This window comes from Pinus tabuliformis, chromosome 5_1, assembly GCF_031772625.1.
Source record: "Pinus tabuliformis cultivar Carrire ecotype Pingquan chromosome 5_1, CPIR1, whole genome shotgun sequence".
Lineage (NCBI taxonomy): Eukaryota > Viridiplantae > Streptophyta > Pinopsida > Pinales > Pinaceae > Pinus > Pinus tabuliformis.
In genome coordinates, this window is record NC_142305.1 from 678756453 (window position 1) to 678784342 (window position 27890).

The following is a 27890-nucleotide window of genomic DNA, read 5'->3' on the forward strand; positions in this document are numbered from 1 at the left end:
TAAAGAGATTTGTTTCTTCTCGTTTTGTTATGTAAATATTTTGACTTAATTAAATTACACAAAAATAAAAATAAAAATAAGAATAAAATAAAATAATTGTAATTATAATTATTAATTAGAATATTTTGACTCCATTAAATTACATAAAAATTAATCAAATAAATAATTATAATTATAATTAATAATGAAATAAGTTTAGATCCATCTTAAACTTCGGATCTACCAAGTGTCGAGAGGGATCAAATCTCTTTTCACTCTAAAAGAGGTTTGCACCTCAAGAGATTTTATCCCTCTTGACGCTTGGCAGATTGAGAGTTAAGAGGGATTTAGGCTGGTTATTAAAATAATTTGGAGTGATGATAGAATAGTATCAATTAAAATTTTATGTTTTGAAATTTCTTGGTATTTTTGTTTAATTAATTTTGTTTAAAATTTAGTTCAAAATTCAAAAAGATAATTGAAATTGCAGATTTCAATTATCAAGATTTTATAATCCGAGTGTTATGGGGTTTTTTTAGGAAGTTGAATCAATTTATGTATTTAGAAGTATAATTGGAATAATGTAAAATTACAATTTCGCTACTAGTCACATTCCTAGATTTTGGTATGCGACAATTTTTTGGTGGTGGACACTAGAAAAATGTAAAAAATATTGAATGTTTAGACCCCTCCATAATAAAATTATTCTCACCTTGAAAATAAATATAATAATAATGGGTAAGTCTAAATGTTCTATGTTTTTGTGTTTCCCAACAACCATCATTGAAATTCGACAACACTAGTATTGTTGAAATGGCAAGTTTACAATGTTTAAATGATAGTTTTAAATGCATAAATTGATTCAACACCCTCAAAATCCGAAGGCACTCAAATTATGCAATCTCAACAACTTAATTATGTAATTCTACCTACCGTTTTAAATTTCAATAATTATAGGTATCATTTTAAATTCCAGCCAAGTTTTTACAAAGTTGGTAAAAAAAAATGTGGGAAAAAGGTAGAAAATGTAAAATGTTTATATTACAACAACAATAATAATTTTTTCCTTTAGAAAATTCATTACTTTTTGTTAAATCTAAAAATATCCTAGATATACATTATAAACAATATTCATATTGTTCAAGGCGAAGTTGTTGTTGTCGTTTTTTTTCCTGAAGGAAAAACTATAATTGTATTCAACTGAAAACAGGGACAATTACATTTTACAGATGCTCAAGAGCATTCAAAACATATCAATCTTTCAGTTGATTCATGAGAAGAATAAAAGAACTATATAAAAAATACATAAAATTTAGCGAGATTAAGTGTGATAAAAATTACTTAACTTCCCCTTTTTTCCTTTCTTTTTCTCCACCTTTTTCCCTATCTTTTTTCTGGACTCCTTGGTTGGGAAAAATGCTCTCCTTGGTTGGGAAAAATGCTTACTATTGCCATTTTCTTACCTTCATTTATGGAGGTGTTTTTTTTATCTGAGTCTGAACTCTCATATACGTGAGCTCTCTTTGTGCCACCTGAATCCTTTTCCATGGATATTTTCCCCTGCTGCTGCTATGGAGCGATGATCTCTTTAGATGTAGAACCTTTTTGGATAACATCCATTGATCTTGACCCATCCCCTTCACCCCTGGTTGGTTGACTAATAGGTTGAGGTTGTGTTCTAGATATGGATGGTTTCCTCCATTTCTTCTTCTTCATCTTCTATATTGCTTGTACACTGCCATCCTCTTTGCTTAGGGGCTTGCCTCTTTTTCTTTTTTGGTACCCTTTTGTCTTGTGGGCAAGAATTCTGTAGATGTCCTGTTTGAAAACATGTACGACATATTAAGGTTGTATTCTCATAGTCTAACATATGTTTCTACTGTAAATTTTCATGATTTATAAGAATATGATCAGGAATACCTTTGCTAAGGTCGATTTCTACAAATATCCTGGCAATAGTGAAGATGCATTTTGATGTTTTGTCCAAGTTTGTTTGTTTGTATTTTCCCAAAATATTTATGATATTCTCCAACATCTGGTGGTGTTAGAAAAGGAAGGGAGAGGTTTGGGAGCCTCACCCAAACTGACATTGTTGTTACCACCATGTTTGTTGCATTGAACACAACGAACCATGGTGTAATAAAAAGCCTGGCTTGACCCTAAAACCATGGTCCTTCATTTAGGACCTTTTCCTTATCTTGTTGTATCTTGAAGCGTGTTATGAAAAATCCTTTGGAGCACAATATGATATCACACTTTGTTGTCTAATAATTTTGGCCAAAAACCATTAAACTTGCAAATTAAAGTCGTGGCTTGTAGATATGCAAAGTCAAATTTTACTTATGGGATTATTACATTCATGGCTAGAACCTTTCCCGCTTACTCAACAATGTAAGGACCTGCATATTTTAAGGCTGGTTTCTTTGAGCAAAATTCTTCCCTTCTGGTGCATCCTCAAATGTTGTAGATCCATTAAGATTTGTGTTGGGGTTTCTGTAGATTGAAGAGTTGCCACACATCCTTAGATTTAATATGATTGTAGAGTTCTTTCCCATGCCATAGTCTTCAAGCCTGCAAGAATCTTGTAAACACATTACCCTTGTATTGCAAGACCCGTGATGCTATTAGTATCGCTAGATTTTTTTGTATAATTTGCTTTAGTTAATTCACTAGATCCGAACCCCATATCCAGAAAATGAAGGTCTTCCCATTTAGGTTTTTTATGAAGATTTGAAATTTCTCTAGCTGCTTTTGTTTTGGCACTAGATATAACAGGGAGCGATCTAAAACTAGATCGGGTTTGCCACACTACTCCACAATCCAATATGCAAGAATATAAGGAATTGGAGGCCATGGAATCGAAAAAATCCTCGCAACCTTGTCCTCAATCAACTTGATAGAGGAGTAGAAAACCATGCTTCGTGGTTTCGACAAATTCGCTGGCCTTTCATCCTTCTCTTTAAAAAGAACCACGTAAGAGCAAAAAACAAGAGAATCTCCAAATTATCACCAAGATTTGAGAGGAAATATATCAACTTTGTAACATACATGAGTAAAATACCCTTTTTATGTCTTTGCGATTTTAGATATGGCAGAGAGGGGTCAAGCCTCCATTCCATCGTGGCCCAAGTGAACCCCTCCCTCCTTCGTGTAATTGAACCGAGAGGCTCATTCTACAACCTAGTATGATGTGTAACGATGTTCGTCTGTCATCAAAGTTGAAATTTGCTCATCTTGGTCAAAATAAAAAAAAATAATTAAAAATCTCAAAATAAAAAAAAGAAAATTAAATAACTATACAAAACATTTAAATAATGTTGACTCATAAAAAAATTTGCACATGAAGAAATTGGATCCCTCTCCGCTCATGTTAGATCCGTATTTAAGATGGATCTATGCTGGTCACAACAACAATGCTGACTGCTGGACAACATGGTGACGTCCATACCCTATCCAAGATTACTTTTGAGACTTCATAAACTGCTCCATTCACTAGATGGATATGCTGATCTCTTGGATTGCGAGCGCCACATGCATCAGAGTCGAGATGAAGCTTGTTGGTGGTAGCGTGACAATTCTTGCAAACGAAAACCCTAGCCATTCTCTCCAGTGCAGAATGCTCTATCAAAGAATAGTCTACCCAAGGCGAAGTCTAATTCTTCTACATTTTTTTTTTTTTACTAGAATATAACACCACCACTCTTGGTGAGACTATTATTTTTCATTGCTTGAAATGCATTTTTGAATGCATCAACAAATTCAGAGCTTTGGAAAAACCCTAGGTCACTCAATCTTTAATAACTCAAACTTGCCACAAGCAAAACTCATTGAAAAACATGTTATACTTTTTTTTTTCCCTTTTCTCTAGCATATTTTCCAATAAGCATTACTCGAAATTTATAAAAAAATATTGTAATAGCATATTTGAATTGTTAAATTTATATATAGAATAAGTACTCCAATTTTTTTTCAAATTCTAAATTTGTTTATACATTTAAAAATACTTTTCAAATAACAAAAAAATAATTTTACTAAAAATTACACTATCAAATTTTATCAATAAAAAACAAAAACATAAAATAAATAAATTTCACTGAATTAAAAAAATAATTAAACCAAAATAATATAAAAAAATCATTACCCCATATATATATTGATATATATTTTTTCTAAATATTAATATATAAAAACAATACTTTCATTATTTTTTTTTTTTCAAAATTTTAAAAAATAAAAAATAATAACACGTGAATATTTAAAACGCGAAAATAATAAATTCTACACCACCAACTCTTACACTCCTACGGTAAAGTCAATACAATTATGAAGATATTAAAGTCAAAACTTTACCTATAAAATTTAAAGATCAACTGAAAATGCCCTGAAGGGAAAATGACAAAACTTATCCAAAAACATTACACCATGCCATTCATTATGGGGAGACCTAATTGATAGCGTGTATTTATTAATTTTAAAACGAAGTTTTACCATAGGTTTTTTTTTCAAAGTTTAAACTGCTTTTAAGTGAGGACAAGTTTATTTTTCTCGAATAAAAATAATAATTAATCAACCAAATTTTAAGATATTGCCTTTAGCTAGAGGCAAGATTTTGTTTATGCTTTTAAGTGAGGACAAGTTTATTTTTCTCGAATAAAAATAATAATTAATCAACCAAATTTTAAGATATTGCATTTAGCTAGAGAGGCAAGATTTTGTTTATGGATCTAATATTTAATTTTTAAAATTTGGTATATTGCATTTAGTTAGAGAGATTATTTTAAGTGGCAAGATTTTGTTTATAGATTTAATATTTAATTTATATTTAATATTAGAATTTGTTTGGATAAGAAAATGTTAAAGGCTTAAAATCTAGAGGTATTTGGCAAGAGTAAAGTTTATCTTTTTATTAAACATTAGATGATGATGATGATGAGTCAGGGATCATTAGCAAGTATTTCCTTTAATAATGATGATGAGTTAGTTTCGGCTAACAATGAATCTCACATAGCAATGAATAATGATTATCTTCAATATTAATTTAACAACTAAGTTATAATAAATTTTTTTATTGTAAAAAAAATAATAATCAAATGACTAACTTTTATTTATAAATACAAAATTTCTATAAACCTATTTACATATATCAACCATATTTACTAATATCATTATGCTAATTTATATTTAATATAAAAACTTTCAATTACACATTAAAATCTTCTCATAAAACCTAAACAAAACAAATAATTTTAAATATGATAAACCTTTTCTTATTTAAAAAACAATATTGAAAATAATTCATCAATTCTGTTATCCATGTCAAGGTCCCAATCAGCCATAATGAACGAGGTATAGTCAAAAACATATTGATATTCCTGCAAAGTAAGCTTATGCACCCAACTTTTCAGCGCATCATTGGTTATGAGATGTGACTGCACCTAATACAAGCCATACATATTATCATTGGGTCTTTTAGGTTAAAGATGAGGACATGCAAAACTTCAAAGAAGACAAGGCAGGGGAACAAAATAGGGGTTGCAATCCTCGTTTAGATCTGAAATCAGAATAACAATAATATTTGGTTATAAAATGTATACCCTACCCTAGGCCCCATATCATAGAATATTATATTAAAAATTAGTAAATTACAGGGCTTTTTGAAAAATAGAAAAAATATTTTAGCGTATTATTATTTTAAGATTTTCCAAACTTTTATGCCATACCGCCATAGGATTGAAAGCGGCGGAGCACGGCGGCCGTCGGATGCGGTAGATGGACGGCTGCTGCGGATCCTGATGGACGGATGATTATTGCCCAAGTAACAAAACGGACGGCCGAGATCTTTCTTGGGTTCTTGTTTGCGTTGTCTCCGGCATTAGTCGGAAACAGAAGGTTAAGAAGAAGTGGCGGAGGAGAAGCAGCAGTAAAAGCAGAAGCAAAGACAGGAAGAGGGAATGAAATGTGTTTGTGTTTGTGTTTGTGTTTGTGTTTGTGAGAGACATTAACAGATTTGTTTTCTGGTTTTCGGTTTGGAGAGTGGCCGTGGAATGGGGCTTGCGCATTTTGTGTGAAGTCGGTGCCCGACAGATGTGAACGATAGTGGCCCCAATTAGGCTTAGTACTGGGCTAATCGGTTGCCTTCGTGGTTTGAACACTTGTCCATTTGTTGTTCTTGCACTCGTTTCGATTCCGGGCCTTTAAATTGCGGCGGAACGAATTCTCTCCCCATGGTTTCTTTCGTTTTCTCAGGTAGCGATCTCTGGTGAAGTCTGGTTCTTCTTCTTGGCGGTGTGTAGAGGATTCGGATTTGCGTCTGTTGGAGTTTGGGGCTCGTGGAATGGAAGAAAACAGCAGAAAGTTGGAGATGTGAAAGAATGTTGTTCTGATAGAACTGGTTGAGCACGCGTGGGATTTAGGGAAAAAATAGCAGAGATAAACAAAGGTTAGCGATGTTTCAAGGCGCCGCCGCTGCTGCTTATTATTCGACGCCCGTCTACGGGCACAGCCATTACAAGAAGTTCTGGCTCAAGAAAATGGAGTCGGAAGACGATCCGACCGCCGCAGCGCCTCCTGAGGGCGGTGTTTTGCTGCGGAACAAGCCGCCGTATGCTGTGAATTGTTCGCCGCTGGAGCTGAGAGGCAGTTGTTCTCCTCCGTCTTCTTCTTCAGTCAGAATGGACGGCATGAAGACCGTCTCGGAGAATAATAATATCAAGAAGAAGGCGAGGCTTCTGTCTGAAAGAAGCTCGCAGCACAAGTGCGAGCTCGATTACACGCTTGCGATAGGCGTGGGCGTGGGAATGAGCGGCGCGAGCTCAGAGGAGAACAAGGATGTTGTTTCGGATGGCTTCTTTGATGATAAATATCATAAATTCATGGAGCCTGTGAGTAATTCAACGGGGCTGGAAGTTGCACAGCCGTTTAATCATATGAACAGCAACAGTCCCCGGGCTGTGACGAGAGTGTGCACTGATTGCAAAACCGTCAAGACTCCGCTATGGCGAAACGGGCCGCAGGGACCCAAGGTATGCTCAGTGCTCAGTGCGTTTAATTTCATTCCATGTGGTTTTGATTTTGTTAATGTATCTTTATCTGGTGTTGTCGGTTAATTGTTGTGCTGTTTTTGTTGCAGTCTCTGTGTAATGCTTGCGGAATACGGTACAAGAAGTTGGGGAAGCGCCCGACAGGCAACTTAGAACGCCCATCCTCACCACCAACGCCGCCAATTTCTCCCACGGCCAAGCAGATCATCAAACTTACCAAGCGCAAGAGGGAAGGCGAGGCGGGGAAGACGAAGCAGCAACCGCAGGATGCCGCCGCCGCCGCCTCACAGCATCACCCGCGCAAGAAAATTAAGACAACGTCGATGATGGAAAGATGGTCCGGTGGGCGGCTCGATCGGGCCACCATGGGACCGGGCTCTCTATCTTTGTCCTCTCCTTCACGATCGCAGGCGGAGGCTTCCGAGTCTCCGCGGCTGGAACAGTCTGAGGGCGAATATTATGCCGAGGAGCGGAATCGAAACGGCAGCGGTCGGGGAGAGGCGCTGAGGCGGTGGCGCGAGGTGGAGAGAATAAAGAGAGGGCTTCTTAGGTACGGCAAGATTAGATCCTTGGCTAAAGACGAGGAGAAGGGGCCGTTCTTCTCATGGCCCTGTCCTGCGGCGTTGCCTCCTGTTAAAGGTTTTTGTGTAGATTACACAGCAGAATCAATGATTTAATTACAACAACCCTCAAGTATATACAGCAAAACATTAACATTTGATGTAAGAAGCAAAATATGCACTGTTGTAAACATAGACAGATCATGTTTTTTCCGGCTTTGTGCTCTGTGAAATTCATGTAAAAAGTGGAGTAGTTAAGTCTTTATTATTATTGTTCCTTCTGAAAGGTGTTTTGAATTTGTCTCAGCAAATGTATGAAAGATCTCCGTAATTAAAGCGCAAATGGTTGCAAATACTTTTCCGATTTGATTTTGTGTTAGATCTTTGTAATAAAAGGGCAAAATTACTCCAAATTCCTGTCTCTGATGCTGTTCTTTGCTTTAAACAAGCTTTTGCTGCTTTAAACTTCCACGACCTTGTAATTAAAATTTCGAATCTCACCAAGCGAATTTTGTGATAGATCTCTTTAATGAAACTTCTTTAACTATGGGATCGTTTTAATTAAACAGCTTTAACTCCGAATTCTTCATTGTTGCTGTGTTTTTAGCTCTAAAGCAGAGCTGTGAAGGCGCAGTATGGGTTGCAATCTAACAATTCATTGATCATTTAGGGTTTTTTTGTTTGTCAGTTTAGGGTTTCGTTACTCCAGGGCCCCAACTTTCTCAGAAAGTTATGAGTGTTGTACAGAATAGATTGTAGGCTGGTGAGCGCTTTTATTTCTGTACAGCCCCGTTAATGGCCATTAAAAAGCTTCACGAGGTCGGGTCCTGTCTCTGAAGTTGTGGGGAAGGAAGGCATTATAACCTCTGCAATTACAATTACAAGGAAAAGTCTATGCCCCAATTTTATTATTCGCTTTTCATTTGAGCGGCGGCGACCGGCTCTGAGGTTCGGAGGACAAACATTTCGCCAGCTAAAACACCAAACCTTCTCTCGCAAAACCATGCATATCCCGCAGAGCGAGGATTTCACGCTTCTCCTCGAAGGACCATATTTCTAAACACCATCGTTCTCAAACACAGGGAACGAACGGAGATTATACACGGTTCGATGGTGATTAGGGTTAGGGTTTAGTGACCAGCACTTATTATCCTTTAGGGTTAGGGTTAGGGTTACGGCTATGGCTACGCATGACGCCGCGCCATTCAAATTATCTTCACACAATAATGCCTCCACCGGTCGTTATTGCGGAAGGACGTAGTGGCGACCGGCTACATCGGTTGAGTGTAGTGGAGCGACTGGCGGCGGTTATTAAATGCCCCATCCCTCGACTACTGTGTCGTGTCGAGCGCACCGTGTACGTTCCCGGTGCAGGAAGAAGGTCCCACAGAGGCTCCATATTATTTACTGTTCTCCACGCTTGCTTTATCACGGTGTAAATATAAAATTACCTCGTTTCCAATTATTAATTTTTACTCCCATCTTTCAAATTTAACAACTCCTGGGAAGACGAGCCCAGTGCTTCATTAATGATTAAGGTGGTTAATAATCATGGTTTAAGGGCAGTTAATGACAAGTTTTTAGCGTAGTGATCGACGTTGTGGGGTTGGTGGTCTTTAATGAGGTCTGTACTCTATACATATTATCATAATCATAATAATGGTAAAAGTACATAATAAATATATTATTTCAAAAATAATATGGTCCTGTTGTCCTTGTATATAGCACACATTATAAGCCAGTCCTCAAGTCAATATTCCTCGCACGAATTTGTACAAACAACTTTCTTATCTTCAACGAACTAAGAGTTGGTCCATCAAACTAGATTTAGTAGAGCTGAGGCCATGAAACTAGGAGTGACCTGTTTGGTTTTGAGCTTTCTGTTAACTAACTAAATTCCCAATTTCGCCACTGTTTTGATTATAATTCTGTTAACAAAAGTCTTATATAATCTCATCACTGTTAGTTTTGGAATTGTGATCATAATGGTTGTAATCTGATCAATTTGTGGTTAAAACTAATCTGATTAATTTATGGTTAAAATTGTAATTATAAAATGTTAGGTTATGTAGATATCAATAATTGTTAATTTGTGGTTAAAACTGTAATTATAATTTGATTATAGTTTAAAATTGTAATTATAAAATGTGAGGTTATTATAAATTTTCTTATATTTAGTCCGCATGTAGCTAAGTGGCAATTGGAAATGAAGTTAACCGGAAATGAAGTCTACCGAACCGGAGATTTGGGTTCGATTCTTGTGCTAAAATGGTGAATAACGGATATGAAAAAACTCGAAAATGAGGGTTAAGCTTACAAAAAAAAAAAAATTTTCTTATATTTAATGATTAATGATGTGATTGTGGTATTTTATTAATTTGTTTTAATTATATTAAAATAATTTTGTTGGGTTAAAATTTCTTATATTTAATGATGTGATTGTGGTATTTTATTAATTTGTTTTAATTATATTAAAATAATTTTGTTGAAAATTATGTGATCTTAATTTGAATGATATAATAAAAAATATGTAATATTTTTATAGATGTACGAGTTTAAGATGTTCTTTATATTTAGGGATGTTTATTTTAATGGATATGCATTGCAAAAATAAATTTATGTATTAATTATTTAGTTTTTTTTTTTAATAAAACCATAAATATAATTTTTTAATAAAAATGTTAAATTTAACCGAGTATTATGAATGTTGATAAATTTTAATTAAATAATTATTATATTAAAATAATAAAATATTTATAAATATATATTTTAATAATAAGTTATAATTTTTTACTAATTATTAATTAAATTGATGATTAGTTAATATGTTGAAATTTAGTCTATATAAATTAAAAAATATTTGAAACATGTTTGTCTTAATAAATATATATATATATATATATATATATATATATATTTTAATAATAAGTAATAATTTTTTACTAATTATTAATTAAATTGATGATTAGTTAATATGTTGAAATTTAGTCTATATAAATTAAAAAATATTTGAAACATGTTTGTCTTAATAAATAAATAAATAAATATATATATATATATATATATATATATTTGTTAAATATATATATATATATATATGTATATTTGTTAAGTTTGGTAAGACTTTTTCATTTTCGATTTTACATGTCTATTATTCACCTCTATTCACCTTACAACTCGGATATATATATATATATATATATATATATCTCAAGTTTGGTAAGACTTTCTCATTTTTGATTTTACATGTCTATTATTCACCTCTATTCATCTCACAATTGGGGAGGGTAGTACAAGTTTTGAAACTACCCCATATATTTGAAACATGTTAAAAATTTCTCTTTTTACTTGCACATAACATGTATTTTCAAATAATAATGAATTACCTTTTTTATTTGCACTTCATATATATTTCCTAACAAGTTTCACTTACATTTCACATGTCTTTCTGGTTTTTTTTTTTTCTAATTAATATATATTTCCAGAAAATTTTTAAATATTTTCATTAATTTTTGATAAGAAAATTGTCATTTTTAACACTTACATGTATTTTAGAATACTTATCTTAGTTTAAATATATTTTAAAATAATTTTAACACTACACATAAATTTCTAAATACTTTTACTCCATTTATAACATTTCATAAATATTTTAAAATACTTTTCCTCCTCATTCATATGTATTTTTAAAATAATTTTAATATTTCACATGGATTTTCGAATGCTTTTTTCTCTAGTCTATATGTTTTTTAAATATCTTATTACATTTTAATTAATTTTCTTTGCATCATTTATTATTATTATTAAATATAAATTTTAAATACAAAATTTCGTTTATAATATTATTTTTAATTTAATATTATATTATTTTTTAAAATATAATTAATTTATTATTATTATTTAATTTTTATTTTAATATTATATATATTTTTATTAAATATAATTAATAAAAAATTTATTATTATTTTATGTAGTTTATTATTGTATTCAAAATTAAATTTTTTATTAATTTAGGAGGAGATTTGAACTCAATCTTCAGCCTGAAAGACTCTTACCTTCATACACATTTGTATCGCTACTACAGCTTAGAAAGGCTTATCTTTATGCATATTGTACCCTACTTTAACGTGGAAAGGCCACACGATATTTGAATTTTACCTTTATACATATTTGAACACTTTAACTTTATACATATTTCAACACTAGGCTTATCTTTATGCATACTGTACCCCACTTTAACTTGGAAAGGCTACACGATATTTGAGTTTTACCTTTATACATATTTGAATACTACTTTAGCTCAGGGGTTAATGCATCTTTGTACCCAATTTTAACATGGGAGTGTACTCAATTCATATAGATGTGTATGTCCTATGCAAAGATTCCAATTCATTAAATATGTAGTATGGTTTTTTAAATAATGTAAATATTATAATCGACTATGCCATGACTATAGTAGTGTTGTTAAATTTCATTGTTAATCATTCCTGCATTGTAATAAAAATAACGTGATAGGTAAAACTTAAATAGGTATAGATGAAGATTAGTTTTTTTTTTAATAAAATTTCAAGTTTCTTTAAATAAAAAAAATTGATGGAAAATATTGCTATTATTAGGAATGAGGATAATATATATATGTTACGTTGAAAAGTCTTATATATATATATATATATATTTGTAAATATGTAAAAAAGAAATTGTTAATCAGTGGTTCTCATAATGTTCAAGAATTTGTTTCTTGTTTTTGTCTCACATTACCATTTCTTGCATTAAAATATTTAAAAGAAAAGAAGAAAGTTACTAAAAACTGAGATTGGTCTCTATGGACTTAATCTCATCACCATCATCAAAACTCATACATCCCATAGATCCAAACAGTAGGGTGAGGGCCTCTTTTGAGAGGCCATCCACTTTCATGTTTACCTCACAGAGTATGTGACATAAATAAATACGATCAAAAGAGGCCTCAACGAAATGAATGTCAATAGAAGGTGTCAAGACCGATGTTGGAGACTTCCCCCCTTGGTTAGCCCATTCAATGAAAAATTTTGAATCCCAAAAAACCTGTAGTTTGGATAAGCCTTTCTTCTTTGCCAATTCCAATAGGACCTATAAGGCTGTAAATTCTACTTTACCATTTGACCCCTACATGGGGCATACTACTTTTAAATCAAATGAGAGTGACTAAAATATGGTGCTATTACTTGGTGCATAATGCTTTTAAATGAAATGATAGTGACTAAAATATAATGCTACCCCAACACCACAACAAGGGGGGTGTCCCTAGTTAGCACCATTATAAAACTTCAAATTTATTAGAAATAACATGCCATTAAAAATAAATTTATATGTTATAAAATTATAATTATTTTGTCTATCTTGTTTACAATTTTAAATGATATAAAATTTTTGTTTCCAAAAGGAAAACTAACACCAAGTCAATAATCAAATCATTGTAATGATAATCTTCAACAATGATTAATAATGTTACGTAAAATCCATTTGTACACATCTACAAGCATTATGATAATATGATATTGCATTATGTATATAAATTATGTGTTCGGGACATTGCCTTATGTCATAATTTGTCATAAATTTGAAGGGTGTACTGTGATAAACAATTATTTCGAGCTACCAAAATTGTTCAAAGGGCAATCTACAATGACGCCATACCTATAATATTTAGTAGTAAAAATCTTCCAAAAAACACCCAAAATTTTACAAGTTTTTTTGAACATGTTCACTGATAGAAGCAGGGGATCATAACCATCTTGAGTTCTATCCATCTCCAAAGTAGGGGATGGAAAATTATGATAAGGGATTTCTATCTTGGAAAGGCTAATGGAATTACTAGAGGAAGAACTTGATTTGCCTTTGACAAAGGGCCAATTGCATTTCCCCTAGTTGTTGTCACAAGTTTGCTAACTCATCTTTAATTCTCTTGATGAGGGTCTTATGTTCAATGAGCACCTCAAATATAGAAGTTACACTAGAAACCAATTATATTTTAATTGAAGTTCAATGATATCTTCTTGTCGTTGATGCAATTTCTCCATCAATTTCCTTTGAATTGCCCCAACATGATTAGGCATTTTGAAGGTAGCTTTGAACCCACACCTTAGAAGTTGCTTGAGTGTCCAATCCCTCAAAATATTACAATGACACTGAGTGTCTATTCCCAGCCATCGATTCTTATAGCCCTATCTCAGTTCAAACTAGGAGAGAGAGAGAATAAGGGTAGGGACTAAATTCAACCTTATCAACACATCACCAACCTCTGACCGATTACAAAGAAAACCAAACGCTGATAGAGGAGGGACTTACCACCTGCATCAAAATTCTTGTGAAACAAATACTTTCGTAGCACCAAATCCAACACAATACAGGTAAAGACTAAGTTGTTCACCAATCCAAATAATACCAATTGTTGTATTGAACCTTAGCCAACCTTCACTATTTATATTAATGGCACATGGGATAGTCGCCAATCATGATCAAACTTTCCAATTCTGGCTAGTTTCCATCCACATAACGGATTGATGCAACGAACATGGCATGCATAGTTCCCAATCAATATATGCAACAAATTTCATTGCATAGGAGAAACTACAACACATAAAGCAAAATTGTTGCAATTGCACATAACTATCTTCTTCCCACAAAACATATACTTGATATGACCTCATGGAATACAAAAACATGTTAATCTCGAACCACACTCCCTTATTCATATAACAAAATGAATTATCATAAAATTGTATCACATTCTCACACAAATCCTCGTGAGAGTGACTCTAGGGGATCTTTCACCCTCCTACTGAATAGTCCCAAGGATATAATACTCTACTCTTACATGCTTTCTATCTTATGGTGGCATCACTAGGAGCCACCCTTATGGGGCCCTTTAAAAGTCAAATTCCAAATCCATTTCATTATCGTATAGGACATAGATCCTCTTTCCCATTGATCCATAAGGTTCTAAAAACCAAGCTAGTTCCCTTATTGGCCATTTTGTTAGCTTCTTGGTTTCTGAGCTAGCACATAATACAAATTTGAGGATTGAAATTGAGATAAGAGGTCTCTAATTTTCTTAAGAATACTTATTCAATTTGATATCGCCTGGGAAAGTGCCTACAACAAGATGAAGAATTATAACCTTGGAGTCTCCAGTAATCACTATATTAGTTAAATTGTGGGCATAGGCTAGAGATAAGCCTTGGAGCAGTGCATAAGCCTCTCTCTGATTATTTGAGCAAATTCCCAAACCCTATGCATATAATATTTCTACTTTTCCACTGGGGCAAAGAATAAACCCCCTAGACCTGTCACCCATTAGTTATGCAATCCTTGAGGGACTAATTAGACTAAAAAACAAGGCTTAAAGCCATTATGACAAACCTCATCATGTCACCTGTAAATATTGAATCTAGGTGGGTAGGCTAAAAATATTCCTACAATGAGTGTGATATATATGTTTTTGTCAAAACATTAACATTATTTATTAAAATGTCGTCTTAATTTATTCAAAATTAATAATATTTATCCACATCTCAAAGTTTCATAGATATTTAAGAAAAGCCAACTTAACACGACCTTTGAAAACCTTGTTAAAATATGAGATTGAGACAATTGTAGTATGAAAATTTAATGGTTGTAGTCTAAATTCTTTATGAATTTGACCTTTTTTTATCGACTTAAACTAACAAAAATGGAAGCTAATAATTTTTCTTTAAAATCTAGCAAGAATCATTTTGGATTGATGGCATTATAGATATTCTTTATTAACATTGAAAATTAGTTTGTAGGGTTATTCAATGGTGTTGAATCCATTTCCTTTTTCATTAAAGACAATCAGGTTTCAATAATCCAAAGTTGCAATTTCAATAAAGATGCATGGTTGGATTTCAATGATGACAAACAAGAAAAAATCACAAGCATACATCATTTAGAAATTCAGATCCTCCAACCAAGATCTAGAAATTCAACTCCTCCAACCAAACAAGATTACCTTTGAATGGATTTTAGGGGTTTTCATCTCTTTGCTCTATTTAAAGGATTATAGGGTTGTGATCATAACCCCATCTAATCTCCAATGCAGTTTTGATTTATTTTCCTTCTGAAGAAAAAGTTTACCAAATACAAATCTAGCCAATGTTTTAGACACTGGCATGTCCATATATCTTTTGTTCCTCCAAATATCCCTAAAATAAATAGGCTCCACATCCACTAGACTAACCACCTCATGCTTGTGAATTAGATAATTAATTTGACTATCAACTCAAGTAGTGTCCCCTGAAACCTCTATTTGACTCATTAAAATTAAGATCTCCTCTAATAACCAAATTATTGGCTTTAATAGTTTTCCAATCAAATACCTCTCCCCAAAATGATTAAGATTGGATCATTATACTATTTGTCATACATATTGATGCTTTATGAGTGGAAAAAGTGGAGGAATCAGTGCACATGACCATTTTACTAGTGGGACCCAATTTGACAAATTTGGGTCTAAAAACCTTTCGGGAGAATTTTGAAGCAACAAATGAAATTTTTTGGGGGTAAAAATTTGGCACTTTAGTGCCACATCACTTTTTCCTATATTACACATAGATACCTTTCCAACGATGCAATAATTACCTCAATTGGGGTTCATATGCAAAAGTTATGCCACTTGGAAGTTGACTATCCTATTTTCACCACCATAATTTGAAAGGATGCGACGTCAGCTCCATAACTCACAGAAAATGAACTAATTGTTGCACATAGTGTTGTCATTTATGACAACAATTGTCATTGATGTCAAAGGAGATGTCTAAGGAAGCAGTAATATCATCTATGAAGCAGTATGGCAACCTGATCTCTTGCATGCTCTCAACAAGTGAAGTCAAATAGTTTTAAGTTTATTGAGTTTTTGATGAAGTTATGATGTGCTAATGAACCTATGGATAATATGGTTTGATAGTTCTCGTTGAGACCTTTCCAATCGTATATCATACTCTGAAAAACTCTTCTCGGATGAGAAGTTTAGCCATTTGAAAAGTAGTAGTAGTAGAGGACCTAAACAATGGGGAAAAAACCCAAAATCACCAAATTTGTTAAACAATGCACATCTTTAGGGAATATCTATGGGTAGTGATCTAGTCTATGGTGAATAGCGACAAAATTTGAATGAATTTTAACAACGTTAAAGTTCAAGAATGTCTGCTTAGATCGAATGAATTTGACAACCATATGATAAATTGAACGATAGGTATATTATCAACTTGTCTAAAGGTTATCCAGGGTGTAACACCTTCCTCCCATATTCACCCAAGTAACCAGCCCATTTGATCCAAGAGGATCCTCAAAATGCTCAAGATTCAACAGTCTTAGAAGCTAATGAAACCAACGCAAGTCGAAGAGCTCGTCGTGCTGATTCCGGTGGTATAGTTGGTTTTCAAAATGGCCTCCGTATGAGGGAGGAAATGCGTTCTGAAATTTTGTTCAAACATGCAAAAAAGGGAGGTTAGAGCAGGTCAAGTGGCAGCAAGAGGCGCACCCCATAAGTCAAACTACCAAGCGATGAAGTTGTGGGTCGAACCCGCGACCGCTGGGTCAACAACCCAAAATCTTACCAACAGACCATGGCATGACTTATTGTAGCATCAACGCAAGTTTATATTTAAGGTTTAGTTGTTTTGATTGAAGTGAAAAGGATTGGCGGAGCCCGCCATATTCGATAGGCCCCCGCCAAACATGGTATATATGTTAATGTCTCTCCAAACACAACGCCACTCCAAACCATATGTTAACGTTGATCCATATATATCGCCATCGAACTATATTGTTACATCGTATCTAAAATATAACACATGTTTACCAATCTGTTCAAACCATATGACATATATATGATATGTGCCATACCAATATTGCCATATAGTTCAACTATATAATATGCGGTTGTAACACCATACTATGTAATACAAAGCAAATCCTAGGAGGCCACGGGTTTGACCCCAAAACCTCCCGTGGGTCTTATAAAAAACTTTACCATTGTGCCATCGACAAGGGAGATATAAGGAGTGCATTTTGTAATTTTTTTAATGTTTCTTGTAAATTCCTTTTAAGGCATATCTCGACCAATATTGGGCCTTTTTGTAATCTAAAAGTTGTGTTGGAAAGTTGAGGCCGAGACCTTTCAGCTAACAGTAGCCATTGAAGCCCGTGAGAAGATTCCATAATGGTGAATTTTGATGTAAAGAGACTTTATGAGCATTTTCAATACATTGGATGCCCATTGGAAGCGGATCCGGAGATATAGTCCAAGAGGGACGAACTCCGTCATCAAATTTTCTGTGTTTGCTTCTTATTTCTGTCGTTCATGGTTGATTTCAGATTTAAAGTTTTTAAGTTTAAGGCAAATAAAAATATATTTTTCCTTATTAATTCACTTTAAAAAACAACCTTAGTTAATATTTGAAGAAATTGAAAAAATAGTCAATTCTATTATTTTTTGGACTATATTTTGGTATCAGAGCAAGGTTGATCATGTATAAGTAGGGTATTTTCCAAAGTAAATGTTGAATAGATCTAGGTTGTGACGTGCATAAGGGAAACTTGAGAAGATAAATCTAGAGATTGGAAAGAGGAACTTCTGTCAAAAGTTGAATATGGGAGAGTCAAATGAAGGAGAAGCTCCCGAAACAAAGGTAGTTGGCGAAGAGAAATATCAACAAATGTTCCTTAATATGCAAAGGATGATTGCAAAACTTTATGAAGACAAGAAGACGAGTTGCAACTTCATCTTCTAAAGGCACGAAAGAGAAAAAGGGCAAGGAAAAAGTTGATGGTAATGAACCTCCTTCTCCTCCATCTTCGTCTTCTTCTTCTTTATTCTCTTATCATTCAAGTTCAAATTCAGAATTGTTAGCACTCCATAAATTTATCTAGGTTGAGGAGAGAAATACAAGAGGTAACCACACACCTCTTTGGGTTGAGAGACTGGCTTTCTCCAACCAGAGGCAGCTCCCTCAACTTATGAAACTAAATGTTTCGACTATATGGCATACAGAGACAAGATTTGAAAGGGAGTTTGAAAAGTTTGGTTGAAGTACAAATGGTAGAAAGGGTGATAACATGTGATCAATTGACCTTTTATTCACTTTACTTATGCAAGTAAAATCAACATCCTCCACGAGGGCTTGTTAAGCATGACTTTGGACAACAGTAATAGGATGTAGTATAGAGGAGAAAAACAGAAGAAACAAATCCTTCCTATGCGTATAACAATGTTGTTCATACATAAGAAGAAAAACTAGACAGAAGAAATAACATTCATGAGTATAGAACATTCCATTTGCAACTGAAATATGAAAACAATTGCCTAGAGCAGCGTAACTGAATTCCAAATCAATCGATATCATTATACTGATAAAACAAGAAGAGACATTAGAATAACTGAGAAATAGACAAACATAACTCCAAATATCACACCATAAGAATCCTTGTAGACAATAATTGATAACTCTCAAGTCATAAGCATTCTATCCATGAATTGATCACAATTACTCACATAAATTCTGAAAACTGATGCAACAATGTTGAACCATCAACGAACTTCATATGCATTCATCATCTTAAATATACCATACATAAAATATCATATGTGTCTAAGTTCGGTGCATCATTGATCCAACAAAGGATCGAATCAAAAATAAAAAGAGGAAATCTTTTTCACTGTTATGAGTCTTTTTCCTCTTACAATGAAAAACAAACAAAATCCATAAAAGATTCATAGATTTATCTAAGAAAAACTAAATGTCTTAATAAAACAAGCATATCTTCGAAATCCATCTTTGTGAACCCAATAAAGCAAAAAAAACAAGAAAAGTTAGTGTTGATTGAGCAGTGCATGCGCAACGACTTTTTGTTTTCAAAACTGACACATGGCTGATTGCTGAATAGGTGAGTTGGCTTCCACACCTTCCCCCCGTTCCTATCTTCAAATTCCAATAAGTGGCTTCCTCCCAATACACATGCAAATGTGTAGGCAGGGTCTGCGTAGCGCCTGTACAATGGGCCATATCTCCCAAACAATAATACATGTGTAAAAATTGAAGGAGGTTATTGTATATGATAGTTTTTTGAAGATAAACCTCTCTCAATTTATCTAAATTCTTCACCATATTCCCAGAAAATTCTATGTAAAAAAAATGTCTTAAAAAAAGAAATTTACAAATTGCAAAAAATGAGCTTTGAAGATGCATTCGAAACTCTTTATCTGTTGCACTTGTGTATAAAATGGAAGAGGTTATTGGTTCCCCGTTGGTTCTCCGCTGCAAGATGTTTTACTTGTTGCTTCATCGCAACAAGTTATCTTCTCAACCTAGCATTCCCATTCAATAGGTACTTTAAGTTATCCTTTTCCATTGTGGAGAATGCAACATTTGCTGCCATGACCGTCGTTGGATTTCTTCTAGTGTTAGAGGTGATCACTTTTTCTATTGCTACTGAGACTAGGTTCTGAGGATCCTATGGGAAGTATGTATGACTTTTCTACATGATACTCTTCTTTAGATGATCAAACGTTACACTGCAAACATCCATGACTCAGTCTACTGATGGAGGTGTAATTCCCATCTCTCTAAATGGAAGATGCCCCTTGTGAGTGGTTGTTCTCTGAGAGTACTGGGATCATCATCCATGAGTTGGATGGTATTTTCTTCCTCTAACTTCTCCTCCTCCAACTCTTGAGTCAATTGTTCTTCTTCCAACCTTTGTGTTGCTTCCTCCTCTTGAGACTGCCTCTATTGTTCTTCCTTTGTCTGTCTTCTCTCTTCTTCTTCTACTTGTTGCTTCTCAAGCAACTCATACTGCTTCCTGCTCTCCTCTTCTTCCTCTTCTTCTTCTTCTTCTTCTCCTTCTCTCCTCTATGGTTCTATTTGTGTAGCTCTTGTATAATGGATCAACCTTCCATTTCTTGTTTCTCTCCACTGATGAATACCTGATCCTTTTCTTGGGAGCTGACTTCTTTACTTGAGGTCTTCTTTCCTCCTCCTCATGCTCCTGCAAGCCCCGAGCTAATGGATCGTGGGGTGAACTAGTCTCCATGGCTAGATGTGTCTTCATTCTAGAATTGTACAATTTCTTTATATTTTCATCATCTAGTATACATATTGATGAATACCTCATGTTATGATTGATCCTTTAACAATGTTTCCTGGCAATTTTCTTGGGATCATATGCATGGAATTCCTTGGTGGTGAAGTTTAGTCGCTTCACATCTTCATTCCCGACTGTTAATGCCTTGTGAATCTTTAATTTATAGAATCCAATCCTCAATGGAAAGATAGGCCAAGGGGCTTTCTTCCTCTTGTGAATAATTCTTGATAACCCCTTGTCTAGTTGATTTGCCACCTCTTGCATGACCACCTTGTTTTTCACATATCATGGCATAAGATGAGGGGTTGTTTGACATCTAAAGCATCCGATATATGTGCCCTCAGGAGCTGCAAACTAGTTTGTGATATCTTGAAGTGAATCCTTCACTTGATCTATCATGCATGGCGGATCAATGTCAAATATCAAGAAAAAAATTGTTGCAAAGAAGTGTTCAACCAATCTATCGTATATGTCTATGAATCTTCCTTCCGATAAAACCCCAGAGTGGAAATAAACTTGGAACTTCTCTTTAGGAGTCTAATTCCAATATAGTTTCGAGAATGCATACCGTGCATGGATTCCATCCAGGAGATATGCAAAGGTGTAGAATTATGGAGCTTGATTTTCCTGTAAAGATGCTTTGTCATGCCCCCCGCCCGCAACCCCCCCCCATTCATTATACTTCATATGATAACATATCTGACCAATTGAAATCTTTACCATGTGTAACCACCAGATTGAGCGTATATATCAAATTCTCTTGGAACAACTCAACATTTTTAAGCCAAAACCATTGACAATACATAACCATCAAACACTGATATATGTCTCTTAAGATATTTGTCGGATAATCTATTGTTGGGCGATGGAAGAACTTGGTAGGTTCTCGACACCATTGTTTGATAACATCAGTTGTGTCAAGGGTAGCCCATTTTATTTAGAAGATTTCATTTTCATATTCATTGGGCTTGAGCATCTTATAATATGTTTGCATATCCTCACCATAATAAGTGGCGAGGTGACCGCCACTCTCACTGCGAAGCACAAGGTGAGTGCCATCCATGTGTGTGATGATCCATTCAATAGGTTCAGCGCATGACATGATTGGGAATATGCATGAAATCTTGTGTATCCTAGACCTATTAATGTCGATATATGCATGAACATATTCTAAGTCCTCAGGAAACTTCTCTTGCATGAATGTGTTTTAGATATTGCTCCAAGTAACCTTTGTAGTCTTGTCAATAAAACATTGAGTGTTTGCATATATAATAACACTTGGCTTTGCAACTTCGATAGGCCCATTAGTGGTTGCTCATGAAATTTATTTAGAGGCTAATTTTTGAGGGTCTCCAACAAATGATGCCAATGTGTTGACACTTGTAGCACGAGCACCTGTTTGTGGAATCACACTCATGACGACAAGATCATACTAAAAAACTAACTACGCAACAATACTTGTAAATCACGTTCAAAGAGTCATCATAGATGATAGATCATGAAAAACTATGAACGACAACCAAAAATAACTTGCATGTAAGCAAAAATACACATGCAAACTAGGAGGGTGCACTTTCAAATTACGAAGGGGACATGCATGGTCATTTGGGACTTTGTAGTGCGCTCATGCACTCAAGTAAGAGGCAAAAATTATCCTGGGCATACTGTAGCACCCTGAAGGGTCGAAGGAATGGGAAAAAGGACCTTCAGGTCTTCCTTATGCACCCATGTGCCCAAGGAGACAAGGAGGGTGCACCGCCGCACTCTGAAGGGACGAAGGATGAAGAATGCAAACCTTCGAGTCTTCAAAGTGCACCTATGCGCTCAAGGAAAAGGAGGGTGCACTGTCTCATGCCAAAGGGTTGAATGGGTAGATCTTCGTTCCTTTGTGATCCACCTATACGCCCTAAGGAAAATAGGGCACATTGTAGCACTTTGAAGGGATGAAGGCAAAGGCTTCGTGCCTTTGTTATGCGCCCATGCGCTCACGGAGAAAACTAGGTTAAACAGGGCGCAATTTTTCAAGCTTAAGGAACTTTGAGCTCTAAGAGTGTGCTCTACCTGGTAGAAGCTTGGAAACAAGTTTAAAAAGTATAATTTGATCATCAAATGAGGAGAAGAATGATCTGCAAGGCTTTAAAGTTGTTGTCGCATGCATGGTGGAAGATGTAAGGTCTCAAGAATGTGAAAATATTCTTGCATGCGACAGTGGATTAACACTTGCAGGCTGAAGATCTTGCTACAACGTTAGGGAACAAACTGCAAAAAAAGTGATTGATAACAAACAAAGCAATATTTGATAGTAAAATCATGAAAAATGGTAAAATATTGAGCATGAAAACTTGCTACACTGGTTGATGAAGGGCTACTTGATTCTCCAGTTGTGCTCTCAACTCAAATGAAATGATGATGGAAATAATGATTAACTAAGTTTATTTAAATAAATTGATGTGAAAAACAGATTCATGCATGAGTGCCACTTGTCGTTGCATGAAAAGATTAGTTAAGAGGGAGTTAATGTGGTTCCTATTTTCTAGGAGTGTGCCCTCATTCCACAAGTTGGGTCATGCGTGCAACTAGACAGGGCACATGTCTTTGACACAAAGGAGTGTGCCCAGGTAGGGCGCACTTACTTAGACTGAATGAATGCGCCTGGGTAGGGTGCACTTCTTCATCCTTAAGGAGTGCGCTCACCTCTAGTGTGAGCCTTCATTACCTCAAAGTGTGCTTTTGGATTTTGTGAGGGATTTTCTTGCTTTCTGCTTGCTTTTTTTCTTTTGTGTTCTTTTTTAGTGTATGCATGGCTAGAATGCAAGTTTCTAAGTCAAGACGGACTATGAGTTCACCTAACCATAAACTTACTAACTCAAACACTTATAATGGTTAAGTGACGATGCTTGAGACACATTGACTTAGGAGGATGTGACACTAGGAGAAAAAACACAAATATCAAATCAAACCACATGATGACACATGGGGGCTTGAAACGACAGTTAGCATAGGCTCCAAAATTGACATAGGCAAAAATTTTGGAGGGTCATTGTCGCAGCGACAACAGGTACCTACTCCATGAGAATTGTATATTGTAGTTGGAGTGAACCTGAGATCACCCTTGGTATTGCTTGGAAATTTTCCTTGTTTCACATGGTTATGCACTAAACGATATTGTTTGAATAATTCTAATAGTAATATTAATTTTGGAGAAGGTGCATTATTCTTATTTTTAATGTTCACTTAAGTAAAAGTGCAAATATCATATTTTAACATTCACTCTATTTTTTTCCAAAGGTTTCAAGCATGCAAATTTTAGTGGGGCTGGAACCTGGGTGGGGAGGATAATAGGGACTCCTCCCTACCACTAGAGCTACACCCGCTTGGCAACATTCACTTTAATGAAAACACATTATTTATTTTTTCAAATTCATTTATAAAAAGAAAAGAATTATTCTATTTTTGACATTCAATTTAGTGAGAATGCATTTAGCTTATTTTAATTAAGAATAATGCCATTTTACCATGCACCTCATAATGGATTTGGCCTAGAGAAAAAGGAGGACAATATTGATCCAAATTTAAACAGGAACGCAAAAAATTACAGATATAACCATAAATACAAAGATGCAATAGAAATAACACTTCATTTCATTAATATCAAATACTGAAATATGCTTACAAATAGAATGGAAATAAGACTAGCTTAGGCGATGGTAGCTTATCTTTGAGAAGAGATGTGGTGGCTACATGCCTATGAACTGAGTTAAAATGAGGCTCAAGGGCCTTTTTATTATTGAACAATAAGAGAAAACCCTAAACAACCAAAACCCTAACCCGAGGAGATATAACACCAAAAGTTGGTGAGCCCTGTTGGGGTTAGTTGGGCAGCCAACTTCCCAGGGTCGTAACTTGGTCATATTATCTCCATTTGACGCGTATGATACCTCGTTGGAAAGATATCTCTAAGGAATACAGTAGTTAATGTGATTTCCATAGCAATTACTAAGAAATTTTGCCCAAAAAAATGTCATTTAGGGCCTAAAAACAGCGGACCCGAAAAACTGCCAAAATAGTAAACTGTGCTACAATTAAGGAAACTGAAAAACTGAAAGAAATAATGGTGAGGGTCCAAGTGGAATAGGCGGGTGGTCACCAATATCCACCTGGATCAGTCCTCCCCCCTTAGGAAGCAATGGTCCCCATTACGTTGAGTTCCTTCATGAGATGAGGAAACTTCTACTGAACTTGGTCCCTGGTGAGCCATTTGCCTTGGTGAAGAAGTTGCCCTACTTTGATAACTTGATATAGTTTTATCCTCTGTTTCTGAGTGTTCTTGGTCTGTGTGTCCATGATTCGATCAGTTGTGGCCTATTCCATGCAATCCGGGTTGAGCTCTGTTGGTGTGAGTTGTTTTGTAATGTCAGATGTGTCCAACAATGGTGGACAGTATGGCTGGAGGTGATCTACATTGAACATTGGGTGCAAGCCAAGGAATGGGGGAATGTTGTACTCCAAAGCATTGTTTCCCACAACCTTGGTAATAGTGTAAGGGCCATATCAGAGTGGTCTGAGCTTCCGATGGGCTCTTGTAAGGCGTTCTTTCTTTAAATGCAACCAGACTTTATTGCCCACCTGAAACTTGTGTGGCACTCGATGTTGATCATGTCACTACTTGTACTTGGAATTTTCCACAATGGAGCAACGATATATTGGCCCATTGGGTAGAGGTGCTCCGGGATTCAGATCGAACAAATGATTGACCTGACAGTACAATGGTACCCCTGTGGGTGAGGAGAAGATGTCCCTGTATTCTTTCATGACTGTATCTGTTGGGTCTTGAAAATGTCATTCATTTCCATTACACTTTCACTATTATGTCCATTATATCACCTCCATTTCACTACTATGTCACCACATTCATCCCACTTTCATTATCATTGGGCCACATTTATGTTTTTCCAAACTTTATTAATTCTAAGCCTTTTTAAGTGAATTTGTGGTTAAAAATTAGGAAATAATGTGCATATGCTTATACCTAACAAGTGGGTTGAGATTGTTGACATGTGTAGGTTAAAAGGAGGCTTCTAGAAGACCCTTATGTGGCACTCTAAGGCCAAATTCGAATTTGAGTGGAAAGAATCATGGGATCATGAGGATATGTGTCACATCTCCTAATTGTATTAAAACTCTAAGAAGCCATGTGTCTTATCAATTCCTATTTTGATTAGGACTCTAGAGGTAGAGAGAGAGATTCATGGACTCTCATTAATGAGATGGCTTCTCATCTTTTTGTATAAATAGGAGATCTCTCTCCTTCATTTGTTAGTTTAGAGCTTGTTAGCTTGTTAGTCTTAGCTTAGCTTGGCTTTGTAAAGCTTCCTTGATGGCTTTGGAAAGCTTTGGAGAGATTTTTTGTACTTTGTAATTTTGAAGAATTTGAATAAAGCTTTGATGTTCTTAGCATGGAAGGAAATGTGAAGTAGATTTCATGGAGCACATTAGAATGTAAGGTAGAGTAAATTTTATTTTGAAAATTTTGCTTTGATTTCATTATGTCATTTGATTGCTTTCAAGTTTGATATATTAGATTTTCCATTCATGCAAGCAAGTGTGTTCAACCTGTTGATTGTAGATTAGTTTTTCTTTACATGTTTTTGCATCAAAGAGTGACATGAGATTTGCCTCTCCACTGAACTTTTTCTTGAGCTTTTCAATTTCAGTTATGCTTTGATTTCAGTCTTATTTATTTGCTGTTGTTAGTTAGTTTAGATATCAAATTATTCATTTCATTTGACGTTATCTCCAGAGCCATGGCTTAACCCCGAAAAGCTACTTGGCGAGCTATCGGATTATGAGTGAAGTGATTTGATTTTACATTCATCTCTGCAATTAGATATCAGGTTCTTCATGTTATTGACGTTATCTCTAGAGCCATGGCTTAAGCCCGAAAAGCTACTTGGCGAGCTATCAGATTATAAGTGAAGTGAAGTGACTTGATTTTATTTTCATTTGCAAGTAGGTAATTTAGATATCAGGTTCTTCATGTTATTGATGTTATCTCCAGAGCCATGGCTTAACCCAGAAAAGCTACTTGGCGAGCTATCAGATTATAAGTGAAGTGACTTGATTTTACTTTCATTTGCAAATAGGTAATTTAGATATCAATTCTTCATGTTATTGACGTTATCTCCGGAGCCATGGCTTAACCCGGAAAAGCTACTTGGCAAGCTATCAGATTATAAGTGAAGTAAATTGATCTTACTTCCATTAGTCTGCAATTTTTGGTTTGTTTGAGTGCAATAGTTTAGATTTTATTTCTGTAATTAGATGGGCAGCAGAGACAGTGATTTCATGATCAATATTTCATCTTTTGTTTGATTTAAGTAGCTGCATATTTACATTCCTGTTCAAGTATTAATAGCATGTTTTGAGATCTTTTGAAGTGCTAAGTTTTGGAAGTTACCATAAGGGACATAAACCTTGTCTTGAAATCTACATCCATACTTGACCTTTAAAAGTATTCTTAAGACCTTAGAATAGGATTTCCATTTGCATTAGACACTTTAGGAGATCAACAAGAACAAAACCCCAAAACAAGATAAAAACTATAAAACAACGAAGTAAGAAAAAGGTTAACTAAGCACATATGGTGCACCACACTTCATCAGTTTACGATACCCGGATTGATAATTTATGTAGAGCAATTTACGACGTTAAATTGACTAGATAGTATCCACCTGCTTCTGCTGCGTGGAGGAACCCTTCCCAGGGGCCATGGATGTGGCTACGATCTTCCCCTTACTTTGAGAGTGAACTAGAAAGAAAATAAATTTCGTAGTCTTGGGGATGATCTTACTGCATTTCTTAGCAGAGATCAAAGAGGTGGCGATAGGTGAGGCTACTTACGGTATCTTGTATAACGTATTTCCCAAAGAAATAATCACAGAGTGAGGTCTAGACTCATATACAACATTTCACTTCCACAAGTATGGTTGTTCTGATAATACATCACAAACGTCGAGAGGAGAAACATCATACAATACCTCATATGTGAAGGGCTTGATGATGTAGGGAAGGCGGTACTGCTGGCTAACTCGGAGATCTCGTCCTTAGTGAAGCCACTCGATGATGTACGGTTGCGGGTGTGGTATGGTCAGTAGGCCCAGCCGCTTCA

At 34.9% G+C, this 27890-nt stretch overlaps 1 protein-coding gene across 1 annotated transcript; it reads left to right on the forward strand.

Annotated features, from left to right (window-relative positions):
- Positions 1-5762: 5762 nt before the first annotated feature.
- LOC149166760 (uncharacterized) lies at positions 5763-7932 on the forward strand. Its single transcript, XM_089432750.1, has 2 exons — positions 5763-7001; positions 7109-7932. Exons 1-2 carry the CDS (start codon positions 6426-6428, stop codon positions 7694-7696), a joined length of 1164 nt encoding a protein of 387 aa, XP_089288876.1. The 5' UTR covers positions 5763-6425; the 3' UTR covers positions 7697-7932.
- The last annotated feature ends 19958 nt before the right edge of the window (positions 7933-27890 follow it).